The sequence below is a fragment of the Gymnodraco acuticeps genome, unplaced genomic scaffold, assembly GCF_902827175.1.
Source record: "Gymnodraco acuticeps unplaced genomic scaffold, fGymAcu1.1, whole genome shotgun sequence".
Classification (NCBI taxonomy): Eukaryota; Metazoa; Chordata; class Actinopteri; order Perciformes; family Bathydraconidae; genus Gymnodraco; species Gymnodraco acuticeps.
In genome coordinates, this window is record NW_022990334.1 from 2054358 (window position 1) to 2079905 (window position 25548).

Sequence of the window (25548 nt, forward strand, 5' to 3'; positions counted from 1 at the left end):
TGGTCCATTCTCACTCAGTATAATCCTTGTTGGTATTGCAAGCAGTTTCATATGACTTCGCAGAGAAAAGGCTACTACAAGCATCTCTCTGAAGAAGTGTTTCGGCTACAGATAAAACAAATACAAATGTCAACTGTAAGTAGCTACCTTTACAGTTTTATATCTTTTTATTTTCATTGTGTTTCATGTATTTGTTGAATTGTAGTGCTTTGATGGAAATGTGTGAACCTGCTCGGTTATTTAAAGGCTCCAACAAGGCATTAGTCCGAAGTTCTTAACCATAGGAAACCATTTTTATAGCAAAACATATCATGATATCCTGCCCAGCTGCCAGATGTTTCTTATTTATTGCATTTGTGTTCTTGTATTAATCTGTCTTGTCACATTATAGATAAACAAAACAGTAGCAAAGTAAATCTTTCTCTTCCTGTTTTTCATAAATATGTATTGAAGTAGTCAGAGGCTTACAAATTAAGTACGTTATTGTTATTATTACTTTTGTAATCATGATTATTGAATTAGGCACTAATATCTGCTGTGCTCTATTAATCTCAGCAAAGAGGGAATAGAGCCATCCATTTCTCTTCTATGCTGCTTTTTCTTTCATATTGTGTCAGTATATACCAGATATGTGTATGTGTTTTGATACTAATAATCAACATTAAAGTAAATACTTCATGCATCATGGAATGCACCCCATGTTCTCAGTTAAGTCTAAAATATACTGTGGGCTTCATTTTGTGATTATAGTCCCCACCAACCTCTTGCGATTGGATGCTCCTGGTTGAACAGAAGAATGTAAGAACACTCTTTTTGGTCATATTTCTGTCAAAGAACCAATAAATGTAGCATTATTTCAAAGAACACAACAAATGATCACAGAATTGGTAGTGCTTCTTTTCGCCCAGCTTGTCTCTTTGCATGCTCCTTGATGCTTTCCCAGTGACAAAGATGAATGAGCAGCAGGGATGAATTGTTTCCTCCTGTAGCTCAGTGTGAGTGTTTTCTCTGGCAGATAAATGTCCGAGTTACAACCATGGATGCTGAGCTGGAGTTTGCCATCCTGCCCAGCACGACTGGCAAACAGCTCTTTGACCAGGTACCCTGTGCATTACAATTAAAACAGGAGCTTCGACGTATATGTGTGTGATGGTGTTACTTATGTGTTTAGATAGTGAAGACCATCGGGCTGAGGGAAACCTGGTTCTTTGGCCTCCAGTATCAGGACAGCAAAGGCTTCTCCACCTGGCTCAAACTGAACAAGCGGGTAAGGACAACGGCATTAGTTCCCTTATTTTAGATGAAGTTGCAACCATGCTTTTGGAGTTGGTAATGCTACTGTGTCACTCCATTGAGGCTCAATAGCATGTAATAGCATCCCTCTGTTGTGTGGTTTGATCCCAGGTGACTGCGCAAGATGTGAAGAGGGACAACCCTTTGTTGATCAAGTTCAGGGCAAAGTTTTACCCTGAGGATGTCACGGAGGAACTGATCCAGGAAGCAACTCAGCGCCTTTTCTTTCTGCAGGTTGAACGGACATTGTTTTTAAAGAGAATCCTGCTATCAAATATAAACCCAAACCATATTTGTATGCAATGAGATCGATCCAGATAAAAGGAAAGTCAAATTCGTATTCAATACTCAACTCCACAACAATAGAAATCATAACAATAGGAATCATAAGAAAATATATCATTAATGCTGTCTTATGCACTTGAGGTTCTATACAGATGCAATGACACAAAATGAATCGCACTCAAAACAAAGTCTGCACACGTTCTAACGACCGGTGGGGGTTCCATGATGACTCACGCAGTTTCTTGTTTTCCCTCATGGAAGATCCATGAGGGAGTCCCTGCCTACAAAAAATGAATCCAGGTGCACTAAATAAACACTAGAACACATAGGGTTTTTCTTCTCTTTGAGTCACACCAACATTTACAATGTTGTTTACATCTTTACACAAATCCTCATAACACATAAGGGATAATGTGTTAAAGCAGATCTGTCATTCTTTTTTCTGTTTTAGGTCAAAGAATGCATCCTAAATGATGACATATACTGTCCACCTGAGACTGCCGTGCTCTTGGCCTCGTATGCGGTTCAGGTCAAACAAGGAGACTACAGGAAAAACTATCACGCGCCGGGATACCTTGCAAGAGAGAAGCTGCTGCCGCAGAGGTGCTTATGGTTATGTTAGCCAAGGTTCACCTTAATTCCAATTTCAGTCATTTTAATTCTAACTGGTGTGTCCTTTTTACTGATAAACCAGGGTTTTGGAGCAGCATAAGCTGAATAAGAATCAGTGGGAGGAGAGAATCCAGGTGTGGCATGAAGAGCACAAGGGATTGCTGAGGTACTGCAGTCTTACTACAAAAAAAAGTTGCCAATGCATTCGCGATGACTGTTGCTCATTAATCTGCTCTGCACCACAGGGAAGATGCCATGGTGGAGTACCTCAAGATAGCCCAGGATCTGGAGATGTACGGGGTCAACTACTTCAAGATCAAGAACAAGAAAGGGTCAGAGCTGTGGTTGGGAGTGGATGCCCTGGGGCTGAACATCTACGACAAAAAGGATAAGTATGTCACACTTAAAAAAGGTCCCCTGAAATGTCTTGTTGTAAATTAATGTATGCTTCCTTTGTATGACATTCATAATCCCCAGTGGATAAACTACTGAGTTGAATTATCCCCTGACCTTTCATCTAACATTACAACAAGGTTAATCTCGGAATACTTTGCCATTTAGGCGACGAGTCAGCCTCTAGGGGCAATATTTAGGGGGGTAAAAGGAAAAACATAGATGTATATATTTGTGTATGTTTCCGGTCTATCCGCCAGATAATGGTTTCGTATCACACATGGCAGGCAGTCACTTCCTCGTCTGTGTTTTACAGTCTGATTTGCAATTAGAGATGCGAGAATGGAGGTAACGCCTAAGGCTCATCTCTTTAGAGAAATTAGCAAATTAATGTAGATCAATTAAATATGTTCCGAGACTGCATTGTGGCCAACAAAATCAGCCTATTCAGCTCCACACTGACTGTTTACCTGAATGCCCCCAAAGAACACTCAATGGACACCAGAGCACTTCCAATACCAATATTCTGTCTACTTGCCTACATATTCTACTTTGAAATTATCTGTTGAAAGAGATTACAATTAGGTTGACAGTTTTTTTTGTAAAATGTCAACAATCCGAGGTCAAAAAATGCGTTACAGATATTCATGGTCCCGTGGGAATGAATCTTAATGACTTTGGAAATCACAGGACTTTTCCCTTGGTACCACAATTAGGTAGACAACTGTATTGTAATTACATTTTGCAGAGAAAGTCATGGTGCCCACAGAATTAAAAGCTCATCTACATTTACAATGATTACATACTAAACTAAAGGTGAACCAGCAGAGAGTGAATGCACAACTACACAGAGTTGCTAGCTTGGCTGTTTTAAGCTTGTTTAAACTTTGTAAAGAACATGATAACCTCTGTTTAATATACCACAGTGGTAAACCCTGAACATATTTTACAGGATGACCCCAAAGATTGGCTTCCCCTGGAGTGAGATCAGAAACATTTCCTTCAACGACAAGAAGTTTGTCATCAAACCAATGGACAAGAAATCTCCGGTATGCAAAACATTATTATTAGTGATTTATCTGCAGCAGCTATAAATCATACGAAGCATGTTATTAAATGGAATTCAACACAGCTAACATTAGCTGGCAGACTATTTTGTGGAAATTGCAGTTTTTCCAACAAACCTTAAAGGTGGGGTAGGTAAGTTTGAGAAATCGGCTCGAGATACACTTTTTGTTATATTCCATGGAATGCTCTTAACATCCTGATAGCAATGAATATCTTAAGTGCTTTGACAAAAAATCCATAAAAAAATGTCATCTGTGGAAGCCGTAGTACTGTAAAAAGCAGGACCAATCATTTTAGCTGGCCCGGCTAAAATAACTGGATGACCTACTTGCCTGTCAGCCTTCCATCTGTGCACAAACTTATCTTGTGCCCTCATTGGTCATGTGCACGTTCATGTGTGTTGGAGGAGGGGCGCTGTAAGGAAGTGGCAGATTTTCTCCGGCTGTGTATTTTTTTTTTTTTTATAAATCTTTTTATTAGTTTTCGCACAGCTATCAAACAGACATTTGCAAGACATTACATGTAAAATACTGTGTTTTCCTAGTACAGTTGACAAATAAACACGAACCTCATTACCCCGCAATCTCATTCACACAAACATACAAGGGGAGGGGGGGAGCAAGGAAATAAAAACAAAAATAAATAAAGGGTGAATATTAAATAGTATTGCAAAGAAAAAGGGGGGGGGGAGTGCTCTGCTGAGAATTAAGTTTTGGGTTCTTCACCAATAGTAAGGGTGTTAATGTGGTCCAGAAACAGCTGCCAGGTATTATGGAATGTCGTCAGGGAGCCCCTAAGGGAGAACCTAATCCTCTCAAGCCTGACACAATACAGGATTTCATGAATCCATCTATTAAGGGTGGGAGGGGAGGAATGTATGCATTTAAGGAGAATAAGCCTCCTGGCAAGCAGAGTGGTGAATTCAATAACTCGTTGTGTGTTAATGGGTGCATTGGGCATCAGAGGAATTCCCGAAAGGGCAGTGAGGGGGCTAGGGTCCACTGTCTCACCTAAGACCTCCCTAAGTGAATCAAATATTGCAGACCAGAACTCTGATAGCTTAGGGCACGACCAAAACATGTGCATGTAGTCAGCCGGAGATTGTTTCCATCTATTACATGTGTCAGACCTGTCAGGGTATATCCTGGCTAGCGTGTTGGCTTTATGTTTTTGGTCAAAAATGTGTTTGTTTCACATAATAGCATTGATGTAATCAATAATATTTCTAATTTAATTTAATAAAAATAATAATAATAATTTTCGAAAAAAAAAACAAAACACATTTATTGGGGTTGCTTAGGGGGTGCTTTGGCAATCCTGGGGGTTGCTTCAGCACCCCCTAGCTCCCCCCTGGCGCCACCCCTGGTCTGGAAGTTGTGGAATCGGATGATGACAGGCCTCGGTCTTTCCCCAGGATTCGCGGCTAACGACCTGTGAGCCCGGACCAGTTCAGGAGAAGTAGGCAGGATTTGGTCGGAGAAGAAGGTGGTTGGTCGCGGGGCCCTCAATCGACTCCGGGAGACCATGATGCGGATATTCTTGTGGCGGCTGCGGGCCTCGAGGTCTGCAGTTTTCGCCCACAGCTTAGCATTGCTAGCGGCTAGCTCCGCGCATGTAGCTTCCAAAGTCGACAGGCGCCCGTCGACCAAATCCGCATTCGACTCCAAAGAGGTAATACGCTGCCCATGATCAGAGATAGTCGCATGAATCAGATCAATTTTGGACTCGAGTGCGGCGATGAGTTTTGAATTCCATTGAGAGAGACACTTTATGGCTCTCCAACAAACTGGTTAGCGCCGCCATGCTAACGTCGCTAGTGGCGACGTTCTCCGTAGGCATAGAGTCTTTCTTGAATTGTTTTGTTGGCTTTGGTGGCATGTCTCCTGAAGGTATAAAGTTGCTCAGTTGTTATGTATCGACTAGTGTAAGTATGAAGTGAGTGAGTAACGAGGTTTCTACATAATAAAAAAGTTGGAAGCGAGGGAGCGGAGGAAAACACGTCTACTCCTCACTCTTCATTCCGGAAGTCTGCTGGCTGTGTATTTTCAAATTATAGCGCACTCAAGCTGGTTTCTCCACAATTACCTACCCCACCTTTAAGTCAGCATTCTTGTGCAATTTGATAGTGTGTTATTTGCAGGTTAATCTTAGTTAATTTATTTATGTTTTTCAAAAGTATTAAATACGAGCTCTTTCTCCTGTACTTAAGGTTACATATTTAGTACTCTCATCTTAGTATTTTTTCATGATACATTTTAAAATCTACAAGATCAGTACTTCTTCAGATATATGCCCATTCTTATCTATTCACTGTGGCTAAAAACATGAGATGTGAGAGAATCTCTTCTACTTACTGACAAAATAACCAATTTTGCAAATGCAGCTGCTACTTGGTCTTACTCACAAACATGAAATTTGCATCCCATTACAATCTGCCTGCATACACAGACTTGAGGAAATCATACAAGAGTTTAGGAAATAAAATATCTGGATTCTACCAAACTAAACTATACCTTCAGGTACCCGTTATTGACTGTGAAACAGATGTGAGATGATAATGAAATGGAATAAATAACAGATTTTTGCATTTAAGGATTTTGTTTTCTACGTGCCTCGTCTCCGCATCAACAAACGTATCCTGGCATTGTGTATGGGGAATCATGACCTGTACATGCGTAGACGTAAACCCGACACTATCGAGGTGCAGCAGATGAAGGCCCAGGCCAGGGAGGAGAAGAACAAGAGGCAGAAGGAGAAGTAAGGAGGGGAGACATAATAATGAAGGCTTATTTTCCTCTTACAGTTGTGTGTTCTCTCTGCTTTAAGAAAGAACTGTCAGGAGAGTCTTTTTTTTAGATATGTATTTATGCACAATTCTCCTGTCAGGGCTCTGCTGGAGAGTGAGAAAAAAAAGCGAGAAAATGCTGAGAAGGAAACAGAGAAGATTGCTCGTGAGACCATGGAGCTGATGGAGAGATTGAGACAGATTGAAGAGCAGACAAAGAGAGCTCAAGATGGTCTGACAACTTTCTGAATTCAAATGTTGCTCAACTTTTTTCTGTTTAAGAACATGAAATTAACCACTCAGTATATTTTAATCTTTGTGATTTTAGGTTGTCTACAAAGCCTATGTTACAGGAGCACGTCTGGGTATAACGATAACGTGTGTTTTTCAGAGCTGGAGGAGCAGACTCGCAGGGCTCTTGAATTAGAGAAGGAGAGGACAATCGCTCAGGAGGAGGCTGAGCGACTGGACAAGGAGCGCAGAGCTGTAGTGGAAGCTAAAGCAGCCCTGCTCTACCAGTCTGAACACCAGATCAAGAGCCAGGAAAGCCTGGTACTCACAAACACAAAACACACCTGCATGCTGGGTGTAAATCAATTCCAATTGTATCGAGTCATTAAAGGTCCCATGACATGGCCATTTCTACTGATCATAATTCCATTGTTGAGGTCTACTAGAATAGATTTACATTGTTCAATGTTCCAAACTCACATAGTTTTCTCATACAGCATCTCTGTATAGTATGTGTATTCACTCTCTGTCCTAAATGCCTTGTTGGAGCTCCTGCCCCCCCCCCCCCCCCCTCCCCCCCCCCCCTGATTGAACAGAAAGGAAATTAAGCAGAGCCGTGATGCTGCATAACATGCTGCTCAGACACACACACTTTCTCTCCGACACACACATTCGCAGACAGAACACGATGACCTGAGATCAGGAGCACTCTTAACTCTCTTCCCATTTGTGTGCGTATAGGCCACTGAGCTGGCAGAGCTTACTTCTAAGATCTCCCAGCTGGAAGACACCAAGAAGAAAAAGGACGAGGAGGCGAATAGTTGGCAGAAAAGGGTGAGAATTAATCAAAGAACCGTGAGAGAGATAAAGGCTGAATCAAACATGAGCAAAGTGGGATGTCTGACACTTCTGAGTGTTAGGCCAGGGCGAAGAAGCAGAAGCAAGGCGTCGGCTGCGGACAAATATAACTGTCAACTTGCAAATTGTGCACTTTTTATGGGTTCCACTGCATGTCACGGGTAGCAAACCTCAGACCTGTTACGCCATAGTTGGCTAAATTAAATCATTAAATGTACATTACATATCTTAATACAAATATATAGAAATGTATCGAAGTTACATCTGCAACATTATATGGTAATACTACAGTTTTACTTTCCTATTTTTAAGCACCAAAAGAGACTATTACATGCAATGCTGAGAGACCACTTTAAACAATTATTCAGAGAAAAAAGGTGTATTCTTTCAAACTGAGACTTCTTTCAATAGTGCAACCTATTACGGCCCCTACACACGGCGGCGGCGTGCGTTGCCGCTTCAACGCTTCTGCCCATTCACTTTGAATGGGGTGACGTCACGATTCGCCGAACTGCATTGTGGGAGCAAAGCGTAGCTTCTCTCGCGGTGCTCGCTGCAAAAGTAGAGCAATGTTCTACTTTTGCCGCCTCGACGGAGGCGTCAGCCAATCAAATCCCGCGTATGCAAATCTGACAGTACAAGCGCTAGCCAATCAAACCGCGTGTATGTTGGGAGAGCCAGACCGCAGTTATTTCCCATATGTCAAAAAATGGAGGAGAAAATTATCGTGGCGGTAGGGAATCACCCGGTACTATATGACCAGTCCCTCTTTACATACAGGGATACAAACCGGAGGAGCCAGGCATGGGGGGAGGTGGCAGAGACAGTGGGTGAAACTGGTAGGTTTTCGCCTGTTTGGGGAGTTTATATCCAGTGTACTTCGTTTGAATGGACAGCTAGCAAGCATAGACAGTATATTTAGCCAGCATGGATGTAGCATGAGCTTTGCTTTGTATGTCCGGGGCGGGACATTCATGTGATTGGTTGTTGGTCGCGTTGCTCGCGTTGACTCCCCAAGCTCAAGACACGCCCACCGCCAAGCGGCAACGCACACTGCCGTGTGTAGGCTCCGTTAGACCCCAAGCCTGTTTTTCAGGTCTCAGGCTCGAAAATGACATTTCCAGAACAAATGACTATAACTACACTTCTAAAAGGGGAAAATTAATAATCTTTTTTCTCAAAGTAATGATACACCTGTGAGTTGGATGTAGAAAAGTCAGAATCAATATAGATGTTATTTATTTTAAAGAAAATTCAGATTGAACATAGTAAAAAAACTGTAAATTATAGTGTCCGTCCAAAAAATATATTTTACTTATAGTGAAAACTACCCTTGGATGATGGGTTAGTAGACTAAAAGCTTTAGGAATCCAAAGTACAACATATAATAAGTCCCCTTTATCAAAGTTGATGCAAAACAAGTGACATTTGACCTTTTTAGAGAGGTTTAGCAAAATAAACTCCACCTCTGGGGCCATTTGGGTGGAAATGGGCGTTTTTGCCATTTCTCTGGAATCCATTGGTCGATTTTGATGATTGACATCTCTTTTTAACCACTAGAGCCAATGGAATCGAGGGAAAGTTCCGCATACACACACAGGTTACCAAATAAGGAGTGAGAGTGACACGTAGCCAAAACCGGAGCTGCAACACACTCTGGTGGCTACCATTATAGCAGCTAATTGTTATTCTCCGATTTTTGCATAAAAATTGAATTATGGATTATCAATATTTTTTTCAAAGTGACAGACACATTGGATTAACCTATGGATTAACCTTCAGCCGCGTTTTTTCTCGTTTTAATGCCATTGAACACGGCTTTTAATCAGAATAACAGCTAAAGTGAGCATATCTCCGTGTTTTGCTACCTAAAGCTACGTCGTGTGTTGTCTGTATTTGCTTCCCCTCAGGGGCGGATCTAGAACAATATTCATGGGGTGGCAAGAGGGTGGCAGGAGATTTTGAGGGGTGGCATCCCCTGGCAGAAGTATATGCTGATTTAATCCCAGTCATATCAATCAATGTTAACTTGGAAAGCCACAATATTGATATTTTAACTCAATAACATAGGTGACATTATTGTGGCACATCAGTAAAGCCTTACATATAAATATATAAGGTGTCAGACATAATTTAATAAATTTTAACTCAACAATAACTGAATGAGTTTGTTTCACTCTTAGACCAGCAGGGGTACCACATCTATGCAGACTGCTGCAATAAGTACATTAATTAACTGTCTCATCGATGTTTGTCTGAATGAATATGATACTATTAACAATCATATTATTCCTATCAGCTGTCAATCACTGTTATGATTCACATATTCAATTATTATTGAATATATATTTTATTTTTTTGGAGGAGGAGTTAATGATGAATGTTCCTCAAGATGCTTGCTCACCCTCCTTCAAATTTGAAAGACAAGTAATTACTATCATATATCAAAATTCAAAAGTGACTCTGCTGTGCCTTTTGGCTGTCTTGGACGGTGAGAAGATTTCTAGTCATCCTGAGAAGCGTACTGGATTCAGGTCTGTTCTGCCGTCCGCGGTGAGCATCCCCTGCAAAGGATCGGGAGTGCTACACAAACAAATACCGGTTACCTTGTCACAGGCAATCAGTTCGACAAAATATGTTTGTCTTTTTTGTTTGCCTGCGATGATGGTTCTTCAGGACTGCTTCTTAAGCTATAATCACACTCTCGCAGACTTTTCCGGTGATTCTAAAGTAGATGACAATGTATGTGTGTCGTTTAAGAGGAAAATATGCCTGTTATATCTCTCACAGGCTCCGCCCTCTACTGGACTCTATGGGTACTACCTTACCCTGCGAGCATTCTCCCACTGAGACTTCTATAGACGTAGCCGGCCTTGGGCGGGCCTACCTGAATGCGCGCGCATCACACCGTATAAAAGGAGGCCTCACCTCCTGACTATCATCCTTTTCTCTTCAGCGGCGGAAGTGTTTTCACAGAGCTTAAAAAGACGAGAGAATAGAGAGTTATGGAGTCAGTTCTTGACCACAGGACCTGTCCGAAATGTCCTAACCTGATCGCAGGAGCGGATCCACACCCCTTCTGCTTCCTATGTATGGGGCCTGACCACGCCGTGAGCTGTATGGGCCCGACACCGGCATGCTCAGCCTGCCAGATGCTTCCTCGGCTCACACGTGAGCATCGTGGGCAGCATTTCCTGTCGGCGGAGGCCCCGCAGGAGGAGGTGGAGGATTCGGAGCTCGACGTCGAGATGGGCGAGTCAGGAGAGGAGGAAGTGCCGTTCCGGTTCTCCCTTCCGTGGGGCCAGTCAACCCTGATTCCGGAGGAGGAGGACGAGGACGCCTCGGTGTCTGGAGGTCCGACTCTCAGGTCTGCGCGGAGGGATTTCCCAGCGGTGATGACCCTGGCGGCGGAGCGTGTAGGCCTACAGCTCCCCCCACCGCTGCCACCGAGGCCTATAAGCCGCCTGAGACAGGGGTATTACGGCCCGGTGCATCCAGCGCAGCCGACCTTCGTTTCGCCCCAGCTGCCTGATATATGGCGGTGTGTGGAGGCGACATGGCAGCAGCCATTTAAAACGAAGGCCCCAGTAGCCGCTAGGGCAGGCATCATCAAGGTGGAGGGCCGCGCGGACACAGCGTGTTCGGGTGTGCCCCCCCTTGATGAGAGCCTGGCGACCCATCTGCTTCCGGGGGCGGCTGGTTGGGCGGAGGGTAAGCGACCCCTGCCCCCGCTGCCCCGGGACCGAGACATACTGGAATATCTGGACAAGATGTTCAAGCTCGGTACGCAGATGGCGGCTGCAGCAAACAATCTCGGCGTGTTGGGCGTCTCCCTGATCACCCCTCAGGCAGTCGCCCCCGCCCTCCTCTCTCAAGAGGGGAGCGATTATTCGGACTGCGCTATAGGTCAGATGAACAATCTGATTCATGGCGTGGCCGCTGCAGCAGGGCGGGTGATTTCCTTGGCCACAGTGGCGTCTCGTCACGTGTGGTTGGGACTCACTGCCCTATCTAAGAAGGACCGAGAAGATCTCCTCGGAGCCCCCGTGTCTACGGAGGGGCTCTTTGGGTCAATCTCCTCGGTCACCCAGCGCTTCAGCCGCCTGGAGGAGGAAAGGGTCCAGCTTAGCCGGATGCTACCGCTGGCCCCTCCTCCGGCCCCGCTAGGCACGCAGGTCCCGTTGCTGTGGCGCCCTCCACCTCTACGGCCCATCCCGTGGTGCCGACATATCGGCAGCCACGGGGACGGGCTGCCCGACCTCGGCAGGCTCCTCAGCAGCAGAGAGCGGCCGGGTGGGGTGCGCCGTCTGCCCGGAGCTGACTGGCGGGGGGAGGTAGCGTCTCGGCGGGGGGAGAACAACTCTTCGCCCAGGACGCAAGGGTGAATCCCGCCTCCTCCCTATTTAATGCACAGATTCCGAGAAAAACTTTCAAAAATAAAGAAAGGGTTAATCTGTATCCAAGTCTAAGTGTCCTTTGTTTCCACAATGCTACACTTACACATGATGTCTGTACAAATTCCCCACTCGCTGCCCCAGTCATAACTCCTGTAAGAGAGGAGGCTAGTGGGAGTGCGCAGATGAGAGTGATAAAACGCAAGCAAAACTATTGTAGTGCTATACGTGTACAGGGGCATTATGGCCGGCGTATTGCTGTTAGGGAACACACTAAGCCTGGGGCTAAGACTCCAATTAATGCAATTTACCAGAGTGGTAAGAGTTGCATTATGGCAGCGCCCGCACTCACAGAGGAGCGCGTGGCGGTGCGTTCAGGGGCCTTAGTAGAAAGCACCACTCCTATAGGGACTCCAATTAATGAGGTCCACCGTAAAAGTGAGAACAGCATTATAAGGGAGCGCGCGCTCACACATGAGCGTGCGGCGGTGCGTTCAAGGTCCTCAGTAAATAATCGGCCCTTTCTGTGTCGACCCTCCATGGGCAAATATTCCCTTCACGGAGAGTTTTGCGGCGGGACGGGTCGCCAGATAGTACCACAGCTTTATAGCTGCGGCTCCACAGCTGAGGGCATGCCCTTTAACACAGTGTTATGGGGAATGGAAACTCAGCTGTGTACTATCAAAGTGGATGGACAGGACGCTGAGACGGGGTTATTCACTCCAGTTTTGCAGCGTCCCACCCCCTTTTATGGGCATGCGAGAAGTGAATCTAGTCTCTCAGGAGGAGATGGGTTTCCTCGCAGCAGAGATTCAGGCTCTGGTGCAAAAACAGGCGGTATCTGTTGTGCACCCTCAGCGCATGGAAGAGGGTCTTTATTCCATGTACTTCCTGGTTCTCAAGAAGACAGGGGAATTCAGACCTATTCTAGATCTCCGCGGCCTGAATCGCCACATTTCCCGCAGGAAATTCTGCATGTTGACTGTGAAACAGTTACGGTGTGTCCACACAGCAGCTTTGACCAAATCTTGAAAATCCTGGAGCTGGGCGTGTCTGACAGCTTGGGGATTTCGCGACCAACAACCAATCACATGAATATCACATGAATATCCCGCCCCCGACATACAAAGCAAAAAAACCCGGTTCTTCTACACTATTGTCAAATAGGAAGGGCTATGATGAACATTTATTTTTTTAACATTTTGAACATTTATGAGATTAATGTTTATGGTGCTATTTTATGCTACATTCCATGCTGGCTAATGATACTGTCTATGCTTGCTAGCAACGAAGTGAACTAGCAACGAAGTAAACTGGATATAAAATCCCCAAACAAGCGAAAACCTACCAGTTTCACCCACTGCCTCTGCCACCTCCCTCCATGCCTGGTTCCTCCGGTTTGTATCCCGGTAAGTAAATAGGGACTGGTCGTAAAGAACCGGGTGATTTGCTACCGCAATAACTAAGTTCTCCTCCATTTTTGTGGAATATAGAAATGAACTGCGGGTCTGGTTCTCCCAGCTTGCACGCGGTTTGATTGGCTAGCGCTTGAACTGTCAGATTTGCATAAACGGATCTGATTGGCTGTCGCTTCCAGTTCAGCCTCAAAAGTTGAACATTGTTCAACTTTGGAATCCTGAACATCCTGGAAATCTTCGCCTCGCCCCCCCACAATGCAGTTCGGCGACAAGCGAGGGAAAGTGACGTCATCCCCATTCAAAGTCAATGGGCGGAGACGCGCTGGAAGCGGTGGACAAATCGCCAAAAGCTGCTGTGTGTACGGGCCGTTACTGGGGCTTGTGCAGCCGGGCGATTGGTTCACCACCATCGACCTGAAAGACGCGTACATTCATGTAGGAAGTATCTGCGTTTTGCCTTCCAGGGAATAGCCTACGAGTACAACAGGCTGCCGTTCGGCTATTCCCTATCCCCACGCACATTCAGCAAATGTGTGGCCACAGCGCTTCAACCGCTGCGCGCACACGGCATGAGAGTTTTCTTTTACATAGACGACCTCATAGTCATGGCTGGGTCACGGGAACAGGCAATGTTTTGCACAGCACAATTGATCACACACCTGACCAAATTGGGCTTTGCGATCAATTGGAAAAAGAGCACCCCCATACCTCACCAACGGGCGCTGTATTTGGGTGTGGTGCTCGATGCAGGCGCGTCGCGCGCCACCCTGTCAGAGAGCAGACGTGCGTCCCTTCTTCAGGGGGTGCGCAGGCTGCGACAGGGGGCAATAGTGACAGCTTTTACTGTCATGCAGACATTGGGTCTCATGGCGGCTGCTCACATGGTGGTCCCGTTAGGGTTACTACATATGCGCCGCCTGCAGAGGTGGTTCTCCAGCCTGCGCTTGGATCCCAAGAGGCACAGGCGGCGGCTGGTGACCATCCCCCCCTCAGTGGAGGGCAACCTCCGGTTTTGGGGGTCTCCGGATCACCTCCGGAGGGGGTCTCCACTGGGACGGGTGACCTCCTACATCACAGTGTTCACGGATGCATCCAGAACAGGATGGGGAGGGACCTGCCTGAAGAGGGCTATAGGTGGGCGCTGGGCTCTAACAGAGTCTCGACACAGCAACCTCCTAGAGCTACGGGCGGTAGTGTTAGTCCTCCAGCATTTCAGGCCCCTAATTCAAGGGAGGCATGTAATGGTCAGGAGCGACAACAGCACCACAGTGGCTTACATCAACAGGCAGGGCGGAGTTCGATCTGCCGCCTTGTTGACCACAGCAGAGGGACTGTGGTTATGGGCTTCAGAGGTGGTGTTATCTCTGAGAGCCCTCCATATCCCGGGACTGGAGAACAGAGGGGCCAACCTCATGTCGAGGAGCGGCCCCCTGCCAGGCGAGTGGGTGCTTCACCCGAGGGTGGTGAAGCAAATCTGGGCCCAGTTCGGGAGAGCGGAAGTGGATCTGTTCGCCAGCCGGCGAAACAGCCACTGTGCCCTGTGGTTCTCCGTGGCTCGGAGCGACGACCCACCCTTGGGGGTGGACGCGTTTGCACACGAGCCATGGCCAAGGAAGCTGCTATACGCCTTTCCACCGCTGCGTCTCATTCTCCCCCTCCTGAGGAGAGTGAGGCGAGAACGTCTGTCAGTCATCCTAGTGGCTCCGGATCGCGTTGGGGCGCCGTGGTACTCAGAGATGACACAGATGAAGGTGGGCCAGCCCTGGGCGGTTCCCCAGTTCTGGGGGGCGATGTCTCAAGAGGCAGGTGCAATCGGGGCGTTACCCACTCTCGGCCGTCCTCTCCAGGTTGGCTCCTGAGAGGGACAGGCTGAGACAGGGTGGATTGTCTGATAGTGTTATTCAGTCTATCCAGGCAGCTAGAGCTGGATCCACCACAGCCTGTTACAGGCCAAAGTGGCTAGGATTCCAGCGATGGTGTGAGGAACGGAGAATAGAGCCCCTATCTTGTGAGTTAGGCTCTATTTTATCCTTCTTACAGTTACTGGTGGACAGAGGGCTTGCGCATTCAACAGTGAAAGTGTATGCAGCAGCCATCTCGTCCTGCCATGAGGGATTTGGCGGCAGGTCAGCCTTTAGTCAACCACTGGTGTCGCGGTTTTTACAGGGGGTCAGGAGGCTGCGCCCAGTAGTGCACGCCTCCACCCCACAGTGGGACCTGCCCCTAGTGCTCGAGGCTCTGGCCTCGGGGCCGTTTGAGCCTCTGGAGCTCTCCTCTCTGAAAGCATTGTCGTGGAAAACAGCTTTGCTTCTTGCCTTAACGTCAGCCAAAAGAGTGTCCGAGTTAACTGCTCTGTCGGTGCACCCGAGCTGTTTACAGATTCGGGGTGACCAGAGCGGCGCGACACTCAGACCGAACCCCTCCTTTGTGCCCAAGAGCCTAAGGAGTGCGTTCAGGTCAAGGGCTATTCAGTTAGGGGGTTTTAGTCTTCCCCCCCATGGTGGGACCAGGGAGGCTAAACTGCACCTCCTCTGCCCGGTGCGTGCGCTAGCATGTTATGTGGAGCGCACGGCTGCCCTTAGACGCACCAAACAGCTATTCGTGTGCTTCGGGGGCGGGGTGATCGGGAAAGCTCTGTCCAAGAAACGCCTGGCAGGCTGGCTCTGCGAGTGCATTGCACATGCCTACGGACAGGCAGGGAGAGCCTGCCCCACGGGGGTTCGTGCACACTCCACACGGGCTGTGGCTGCGTCAACAGCCTTATTCAACGGTGTGAGTGTGGAGGATATATGCACAGCGGCGTCTTGGTCGACGCCAGGCCCCTTCATAAGGTTTTATCTCTTGGACATGTCGGGCTCTTTCTCCTCGTCTGTGCTTGCGGGGGCAACACAGGACTGGTAGGGGGGAGGGGGGTTGTGGGTCAGTTGGCATCTGACCTCCTCCCCGGATGTAATGCGCCTTCGCTGTTCTCGGGCCTTCTGAGGGTCCCGGGAGGGGCGGGGGGGCCCTTACAGGGCTGGAGGACTACTCTCCTCCTATCGAGAGGCAGGAGGGGGGTAGCCCACCACACTTTAGTCCACACACTCTGCACGGGGTCAGTGTTTGAGTGTGGGACGTGGGCTCTGACGCTCTCCCTGTTATCCTTAGGGATTCAGGGAGGCAGGCGTGTAGTAAGCCCATTCGGGGCCGAGGGGGCTCTCCCCATCCGTCTATGGGCGGGGGGGGGGTCCCCGGCACTGTTTTTTGAGCACACTTTCTGCGAGGTAAGCGCAGCAGGGTGTGCTCTGTCAGCCACAGCCCAGATTTCTCCTCGGTTACAACCGGGTTAAAGGAGAATGTGGGGCAGCGGCTGCTGACCATAAAAGCCGGTCAGGGGCAGTAGGGTGGAATATTGTTGTTGGACGACAGTGCGCGTATACATCGCGGCTCCACCCACTGTACCCATAGAGTCCAGTAGAGGGCGGAGCCTGTGAGAGATATAACGTCGGGTTACGTATGGTAACCCTTGTTATATTAGCACAGGCGGAGCCCTCTACCCAGGGCACTGTCTGTCCTATTCCGCTCGCTGAAGAGAGGTGTAGGATGATAGTCAGGAGGTGAGGCCTCCTTTTATACGGTGTGATGCGCGCGCATTCAGGTAGGCCCGCCCAAGGCCGGCTACGTCTATAGAAGTCTCAGTGGGAGAATGCTCGCAGGGTAAGGTAGTACCCATAGAGTCCAGTAGAGGGCTCCGCCTGTGCTAATATAACAAGGGTTACCATACGTAACCCGACGTTTTTTGTTGTTGTTATTACTGTCAGGAAATGTACAACCTAACCCTGGTCCGCCCAGTAGTAGTAGTAGTCAGATCGCTACTCCTGCTGATTTTGAAGCTAGGTCTGAGTTGGGTTTCATCCACTTGAATGTGCGCAGTCTGTTAGGTAAACTAGATTTTGTCCGCATTTGGGCAAGCTCGACTGACACTGATGTTATTTTTTTATCAGAAACATAACTAAAAAAATCTATTTTGGCCTCTGACATTGCCTTAAATGGTTTAATTTCCATTTATGTTAAGAATAAGTTCAGTGTAACCACATTAGTTTCCAAATCTATCAGTAAGCAATTCGACATGTTAGCCTTAAATATAGAAGTGGCAAAGGGTCAACAGGTCATGGTGGTTGGCTGTTACAGACCCCCCTCAGCTGTCAAGGACTCCTTGTCTTCGCTAGCAAATATTTTACTAGACTACAAGGAAATAGTGCTACTTGGAGATTTTAACTGGGACTGGTTAACTGCAGTATCAGAGGATTTTAAAAGCCTTTGTATCTCTTTGAATGTTACTCAGATTGTTGACAGTCCTACTCGCCCTAACATTAAGTCCCCTAATAAATCATCCCTAATTGATCTCATTCTAACTAATGTTCCCTATAAATACTCATCTGTGGGAGTATTTGCAAATGATGTGTGACCACTGTGCTGTAGCCACAATTAGGGACACTAATGGCGCGTTTCCACTGCAGCGGGGTAGCCCCGTTTAAGCGTCCCTAAGCGTCCTCGCTCTGGCCTCGGGCTGCCTCGCTGGCTGGCCCAGGCCGTGGCGCATTTCCATTACAGTTTAGGACCTGGGGTAGCAACGCAGTGTAGGCGGGGCGATCGGCTTTGTTTTTGTTCACATTTCGAGTTGTTCCGTCGAGCTCCCGCTGGATTTGATCATCCCCAATGAGATGTAGGAACGTCGTCACCTCCTCGGTCGACCACGGTGTGTTTTTCTTATTAGACGTAGCCATTTTTGTAGCTCATCCGTTTACAAAATGCTGTTTATAAAAATGCTGCAAGCTTGCTTCTAAATATATATGCGACGCTAGGGATGAACTCGCGCGCGATCTTGTGACGATTCTCTCTGACCAATCAGCAGTCGAGAGTGTTGACGTCACTAGTTCAGCCCTGGCCCTGGTCTGAGGGAACCACGATTTTATGAGGCCGGAAAAAGACGGAAAAAGTACCCGCTGGCCGGTACTAGGCTATATGGAAACGTCACCAAAAACCGGCCTGGCCGCTTGAGGACGGTTAAGGACGCTTAAACGGGGCTACCCGCTGCAGTGGAAACGCGCCATAAGGTCCAAAAGGTTAAACCTCATATTATCATAAAGAGAGACACAAAACATTTTGTGGAGCAGGGTTTTGTTCATGATCTGTTTGGGTTTGATTGGGGAAAAATTTATCTGTGTGCTGATGTAGAAACTGCATGGTCTTATTTTTATCTTGGTTTTATGGAGATGATTGATAGACATGCACCCCTGCATCATTTTAGAGTAAAGGGACGAGACAATCCTTGGTTTTCTGCTGAACTGTCTAGTCTCCTGTATGAGAGAAACAAGGCTTGGGCAAAGGCTAGGAAATCAGGCTCAGAGGTAGAATGGCTGCGTTTTAGGCAGCCAAGAAATAGCTTCACTTCACATGTCAAAAGTGCTAAGTCGAAGTACTATTTGTCAGTTACCACAGAAAACCTAAATAATCCTAGGAAATTTTGGAAAGCCATAAAATCGATATCCACCGGTGAGATCCGTAATGAGCTACCTCCGTGCCTCACCACAGCATCTGGCACTATATCGGACAGGGCTACTATGCTAAATTGCTTTAATCAGCATTTTGTGTCCTGTGGCTCTCTGTTTGATTCTGTGACTAACTCTGCTTCTGTGACTCTGAACAATGTGGTTTGGAAAACCCTTTCAGTTTTACTCCTTTTACTGTTAATGTTGTTCATGAAGCATTATCTAAGTTAGATCCTAAGAAACCGGCTGGCCCGGACAACGTAGAACCTTTCTTTTTAAAGATAGCTGCAGATTGTATTGCTCCACCTCTCACTACTCTTGTTAACCTCTCCCTCAGCACAAATGCTAAATAACTATAGGCCAATCTCTTAATTGTCAGTTCTGGTGAAGATGCTCGAACGCCTAGTGAGTGAACAAGTAAAGGAGTTCTTATGTAAAAATGATATCCTGTCTAAACATCAGTCAGGCTTCAGAAAGAAACACAGCACCATCACTGCGACAATGAAAGTGGTGAATGACATTACAAGTATTTTAGATAATAAGCAGAGTTATGCAGCCCTATTTATTGACCTTTCCAAAGCGTCGATCATCGCATCTTAAAGCAGAGGCTACTCAGTATTGGCATATCCAGCCATGCAGTGGGGTGGTTTGTGAACTACCTCTCTGAAAGGTCCCAATGTGCTCACTTTGATGGGCTCACTTCTGAGTGGTTAAACATTGCTAATGGTGTACCACATGGTTCTGTTTTAGGTCCACTTTTATTCTCCATATATATCAGTATATATAACAGCACCATCACTGGTATATAATAGTGTAGGTGAAGATGTGGATGAAGCTACTTTACATTTTTATGCGGATGATACCGTGATGTACTGTGCAGGTCCCTCCATTAAGGAGGCTGTTGTTAAATTACAGGCTGTTTTTAACATTATTCAGACTCAGATTTCTGAGCTTACGCTTCTTTTAAATGTTGATAAAACCAAGGTAATGCTCTTTTCAAAAGCTAAAAAGACACCAGAGTCTGTTTTGGATATTGTAACTGCGCAAGGAAAAATACTTGAAGTGGTTGACTGTTACAAATTGGTATCTGGCTTGATGATTGTCTCACTTTTAAACTTCATGTCAATAACCTGCTTAAAAAGCTGAGGGTTAGACTAGGTTTCTTTTTCAGAAACAAGTCCTGTTTCTCATTTGAAGCCAGGAAAAGGCTAGTCACTGTGACCTTTTTACCTGTGCTGGACTATGGTGATCTATATGAATGCACCTGCCCATTGCCTGAAGATGCCGCCTATCACAGCGCACTGAGATTTGTCACAAATTGTAAAGCACTTACACATCACTGTATACCAAGGCAGGTTTGCCATCACTTACTGTACGGAGGCTCAGTCACTGGTACACCTTTATTTATAAAGCTATGTTGGGTAAACTCCCGTATTACAGTATATCTGATCTCTGATAACACAGAGAGTTGCAAGCAGCTATTGTCTGAGATTGCATGATGTAGTCTTATTAGATGTGCCAAGAGCAAGGACTGTCTTAGGTAAGACAGCTTTTATGTGCGCACCTCCACTTGCTTGGAACAATCTACAGCTACAATTGAAAACTGAGCAATTGTATTCCTCTGAATGTTTTTAAAGCAAGTCTAAATGAAATGCTCATTGAAACTATGGGTATTTGTAAATGTTGATAAGTATGTAAATGTAGCTTGTAAATATGTTGTATGATATCCTCTATTGTTTTATGTTTCATGTGGAACCTAATTGCTGCAGGTCTCCCTTGAAAAAGAGATCTATGATCTCAAGGGACAATCTGGTTGAATAAAGGTTACAATTTTTTTTTTTTTTTTTAAAAGATTCAAAAGAACAGTTCAGCACCCCACGACTTTATTGCAAACAGTTACAACCTTGACTTTACATCAGTTAGGGTTGAAACACGTGTATTCAGCTAAAACATATACATTGCTGCAGTTATTATCCAGTGGAAAGTCCTTACCTACTGGTTAAATCAAAGTGGTTACTTTTTTTTGGCTGGGCAGTGTAGTTTTACACACCGTCTTATTTCGACTTTCTCCGGACTTAAAACTGTTTTTTGTGGGCAGACCCCCACAAAGAAAGTATATACACACATACAAGGTCATCATCTTAACAGTTGTTTATGATCGTCCGCACGGTCGTGAACTGTCAACGGGGGTGTGGGGGGGGAGAGCACAGTCGTGAACCGTCAACGGGGGGCGGGGTGCACGCTTGTGAACTGTTAGCACCGTGTTATGCATGCCCACTGCAACTCGCGGGAGTGCGCACAGCGTAAAGCCAAAACTCACAGACGTTTCAATGATTTGTAGGGCAAAGTTGGGTTTGGAAACGGTATCATTTACTTTTTGGCAGGCATGCTTAACACCGGAGCCTCGCTGCGGGGAAACTTTGGCGCTGTTCCGAGTTTGTTCTAATCCGTCAAAATGACGGACTGCTTTCAGATTTTTCCGTCATTGTTAAAAAAAATCCTTCATAGACGGAAAATATTTGGTTAACGCGACCTCTGGATGAGCCACAACTTTTCTTTCAAAACAAAGCTGCCAACTGGGGTGGCAGCTGGGGTGGCAAGGCTATTATTTAGGGTGGCAGTTGCCACCCCATGCCACCCCGGTAGATCCGCCCCTGCTTCCCCTGTCACGAGTTCTGATCGCTCAGTGATGATCCTTATATTTCTATAATCTGTGGACTCTCAGGATGTTATCTAAGCTTGTTTGTGCAGATCCAATAAGTATATCGATCGGTATAGCTAGAGTTCTGTGCTAACTGCCTTAAGATTTTTTCGCACAGGGCTAATTCAGAGGCTCAGCGTTAGCCTTGTGTTTTTTTTGTGTGGTTTCGGACCCACCGAAGGGTCCGTGGGGTCTAAGAGGGTGCTTTAAGTTAAAGGCAAAAAGGCACGATGTCAGATGTCACCGAACACTATCCAGTTGTCTTTTTGTTCCCAATACAGAGCTTAATTTATTTCAGTGTTGTAGTCAGGGACGGATTTGGGGGCCTGAGGCAAATGCCATCTTACTCTTCACCCTTTTTCTAACTGTAAATGTTGATATTGGCAGTGGTTGAAGAAGAACGCTAAATTTTTGTTTCTGAAACAAAATGTACGTTTCTCAATGTCTTTTCAAGGTGGAGCTTTCGATTAATAATAATGCATTCTTTTTTTATTGTGTAAATCTGATTCTGCTTCGTAACCCATAACGTTTTCATAGTCTCCATAGACATAGTCGGATAAATATAGTAATAACATGTTTTACTTTAAAGCAATAGAAGGCTTACACAGTGAGAAGTGTGTTTAGTTGCATTTGTGCATTGGGAGCCTTTTGTAAGAATAATAGATCTATAGCTTCTTAGGGCCTGAGTCAGTTGTCTACCTTAATGGAAATTCTGCCCCTGGTTGTAGTACAAATACAATTTTCTAGAATACATGCCCACGTGAATATCACATTTTGAAACAAATCTAGTGCACTTTGACATCTAAACACATCACTTCACTGCAAGTGGTCTGTTTTGACAGGCGATGGTGGTAGAAGCTGATTTGGAGCGAACCAAAGAGGAGCTGAAGACTAAACTCATGGGTGTCCAAATCCAGGATTCTGTCCAGCCTCCCATGCACGAGCACGACGAGACGGACGAGAGCAGCGCAGAGGCGAGCGCTGAGCTGACCTCTCCGGGCACGGTTCGAGATCGCAGCGAAGAGGAGCGAGTAACAGAAGCCCAGAAGAATGAGAGGCTGCAGAAAAACCTCAAGGTAAGGTTAAGCAAATTCTAATCAAATGTCCTATTTCATGGATTTGCTAATCTCGTACTTCCCTTCAGGGCAGAGGTCATGTTCAGATACAGATTAGCTGTCCCTTGGCTGTCTTAAAGCTTCTACACCTGCGTTCTATTGCATTGTCTTACTGTCAGTTGGACTGCAATATCTCAATGACAATAGGATGGATTGCCATGAAATTGTGTATAGGCATTCATGGTCCCAAGAGGATGACCCCCTCTGACTTTGGTGATGTTATGACTTCTCTTCTAACGCCAGCAGCACATTAAAAGTTTACATTTATTGTGAAAGAGAAATCTACAATGTTAATAAGCACACATTTTGTGTACTGACGTTCATAGTCCCTAAAATGAATGGCATACCACTTTTCTGATCCCCTGACCAAAACCTCATGTCATCATGAGGTTGACAATTTGACAAAAATATCTGAAATGATTGATTGCTTTTCATCTAGCCGGTCTAAACTACTGTATTTCTCATTGTCCTAATGTGTGAAATTCTGATTACAAAATGTCAGCATTCTAACAGACCAACTGAAGATTTGTGTGCCTGATAAATATAAACTTCCAAACATCAGTATGATATTATTGTCCGTGTGAGCGTGTCAGTATGCTGACACTCTGGCATTGAGCCCTGATGTGCCTAAATGCAGCCTCACATATCTGCTGGTTTGAGACTTTAGTCTTGTCTCCAGATAATCTCTGGCTCTCAGTCACTGATTTCCATTGATCAAAATATTTCAACATATTTTTAAGTAAGTTCTTTATTATTAACTTAGGTATATAAGGCTTAATATGATGTATGGAGCAACATGTTCCTCAGCTTATCAGTCTAGCTGCCTCTTTCTTGACCCACCGCCTACAAGTTTGCGGTTTGAAATTCATTTTGGTTAGGTGTTTTGGTACATTTGCTGTGTGTTGACCCTGTACTATAGAGGTTTTGACGCTGCTGTAAAATGGCAGCTTAATTGCCTCCAAAAATTAGGTTTCAACTAAACTAAGTGCACTCTGCATAATAAAACACTGGTGCAGGTAAATTATTATTCCATTGCACTCATTCAAACGTCACCCAGACAGAGGCCTATAACAAATGAAATAAAATTGGTCTGTATCTTGCAGCCAAAACAAGATATGATGTTGCATAAAGGACTCAACACAAAACTGGACTTAATAACTGTGGACAAAAGGGTGTTTCCAGACTGGGATTGAGGTGGGCACAGGGTTGAGGGAGAGGGGCAAGGCTCCTGAATAGTCTCCGAAAGAGTTTCAGGAAACAGGATCTCATTCACTCTGTTTTTGTGTTTTCCTTCAGTGCCTGAGCATCGAGCTGGCTGGAGCTGTTGACGAGAGCAAAAAGACCCCAAATGACCTGATTCATGCAGAGAATGTGAAGGCAGGTCGCGACAAATACAAGACCCTACGTCAGATACGTCAGGGCAACACCAAACAACGCATTGATGAATTTGAGTGCATGTGAGAGGGCCCGATTGAAGACAAGATAAGGATAGATTAAGAAATTGGACGCATTGACAGATTTTAGAAGTAGGTCCAATATATTGCGTAGCGTAGATAGAATATTAAATTAAACATAACAGCAAATTATACTGTCCTTGATTTCAATGCTGTTTCATCTAGAAATAAGTCAGAAGTGACAACTGTTGAAAATGCATTATTAATGACATGGGAATAAAAAACACATTCATGGTCCATTTCAGCGTTGCAAAACAAACATTATCTATGCTGTCATTTATGAAAAGCTCTGCTATTGTCCTTGTCAATTGTACTACACACATTTTGAAATGCCAACTAATGAAAACTTTAATAAAATTGATTATTAAAAAACAATGGCATAAAAGCCACGTCCATCTAAATATTAAATTATGTATTCTTCATCACTTAAGTAAAATGCACAGAAACAATTTCAGTGTGTTGTTTGTGCAATACGGAATTACACTATCAATTACTTTGCTGTGCCAAATGAGACGATCTTTTCAAAAGCTTATGAGAATGTGACATGCATCCCAAATGTTTTGCTAGCAACTAAGCTAACAACCGCACGCGGACCCCTAGGGGTACGTTGGGGTACTGTGGTACTGGGTACTGGGGTATGAGATTTAAAAAAGAAAAAGTTAATTAAAAAAATACCATGCATGATTACAAAAATAATCTTAGTACAATAAGTTAAATAGAAAACACAATTTTATATAAAATATTCCTAGAACCACCAAGGGGGTCCTCATTAAACATGTCAAATTGGTGTATTGTATTTTATAGTTTTGCATAATATATCATTTTGTTCATTGGTTTGTTATTCAGATATTACTTCAGTTGAAAAACTCCTTTGAAAAATCTGTTTAAATTTGTTTTCTTTTTTCATGCATAAAATGAAAATATCCTTAGTTTGTTGTAAAGGAGTTAATAAATCACACACTGAGGGAACATCACTATATTGGAATTATTTGTATAGGCTTTTTCGATCAAACATTTTCGGGGTCGGTCAGGGGGTACTTGGCTGAGAAAATGTTTCAAAGGGGGTACATGACTGAAAAAAGTTTGAGAAGCACTGCTGTAGCCTAACTAAGAAAAGCTCTACTATAGAGCTTAACAGTGAGGTACTGTTATTGGAAATCCCATTACATTCTGAATTAAAGATTTTCATTATGAGCAATGTTGTAACCATCCAATGGTGATTACTGTTTTAACCTCAATGTCAAGTTTTTTACTCCTGATATGTTCCTGTAGGTGACTTCTGACCCTATTCTGACCTTAGTACCAACATGTTTTCACATATCTATGGAGCGAGATCTAATGAATGTGACAACCAACCCTTTACTTCCCTTCTCAAAAATAACCTAATTGAATCAGTCTATCTAATGTAAA

The 25548-nt window shown here is 45.2% G+C and overlaps 1 protein-coding gene across 2 annotated transcripts; it reads left to right on the forward strand.

Moving 5' to 3' along the window:
- The first annotated feature begins 111 nt into the window (after window positions 1–111).
- Window positions 112–24510, forward strand: LOC117550760 (moesin-like). Of its 2 annotated transcripts, XM_034223285.1 has the most exons (15): window positions 112–135; window positions 751–798; window positions 1016–1099; window positions 1172–1267; window positions 1405–1527; window positions 2030–2181; window positions 2273–2356; window positions 2436–2582; window positions 3536–3632; window positions 6245–6408; window positions 6538–6668; window positions 6828–6988; window positions 7409–7501; window positions 22412–22645; window positions 23981–24510. In XM_034223285.1, exons 1-15 carry the CDS (start codon window positions 127–129, stop codon window positions 24143–24145), a joined length of 1788 nt encoding a protein of 595 aa, XP_034079176.1. In that variant the 5' UTR covers window positions 112–126; the 3' UTR covers window positions 24146–24510. The 2 variants fall into 2 exon arrangements, with proteins under 2 accessions (XP_034079176.1, XP_034079175.1); XM_034223284.1 differs by lacking the exons at window positions 112–135; window positions 751–798; window positions 1172–1267; window positions 1405–1527; window positions 2030–2181 and having other exon boundaries at window positions 1041–1099.
- Window positions 24511–25548: the final 1038 nt, after the last annotated feature.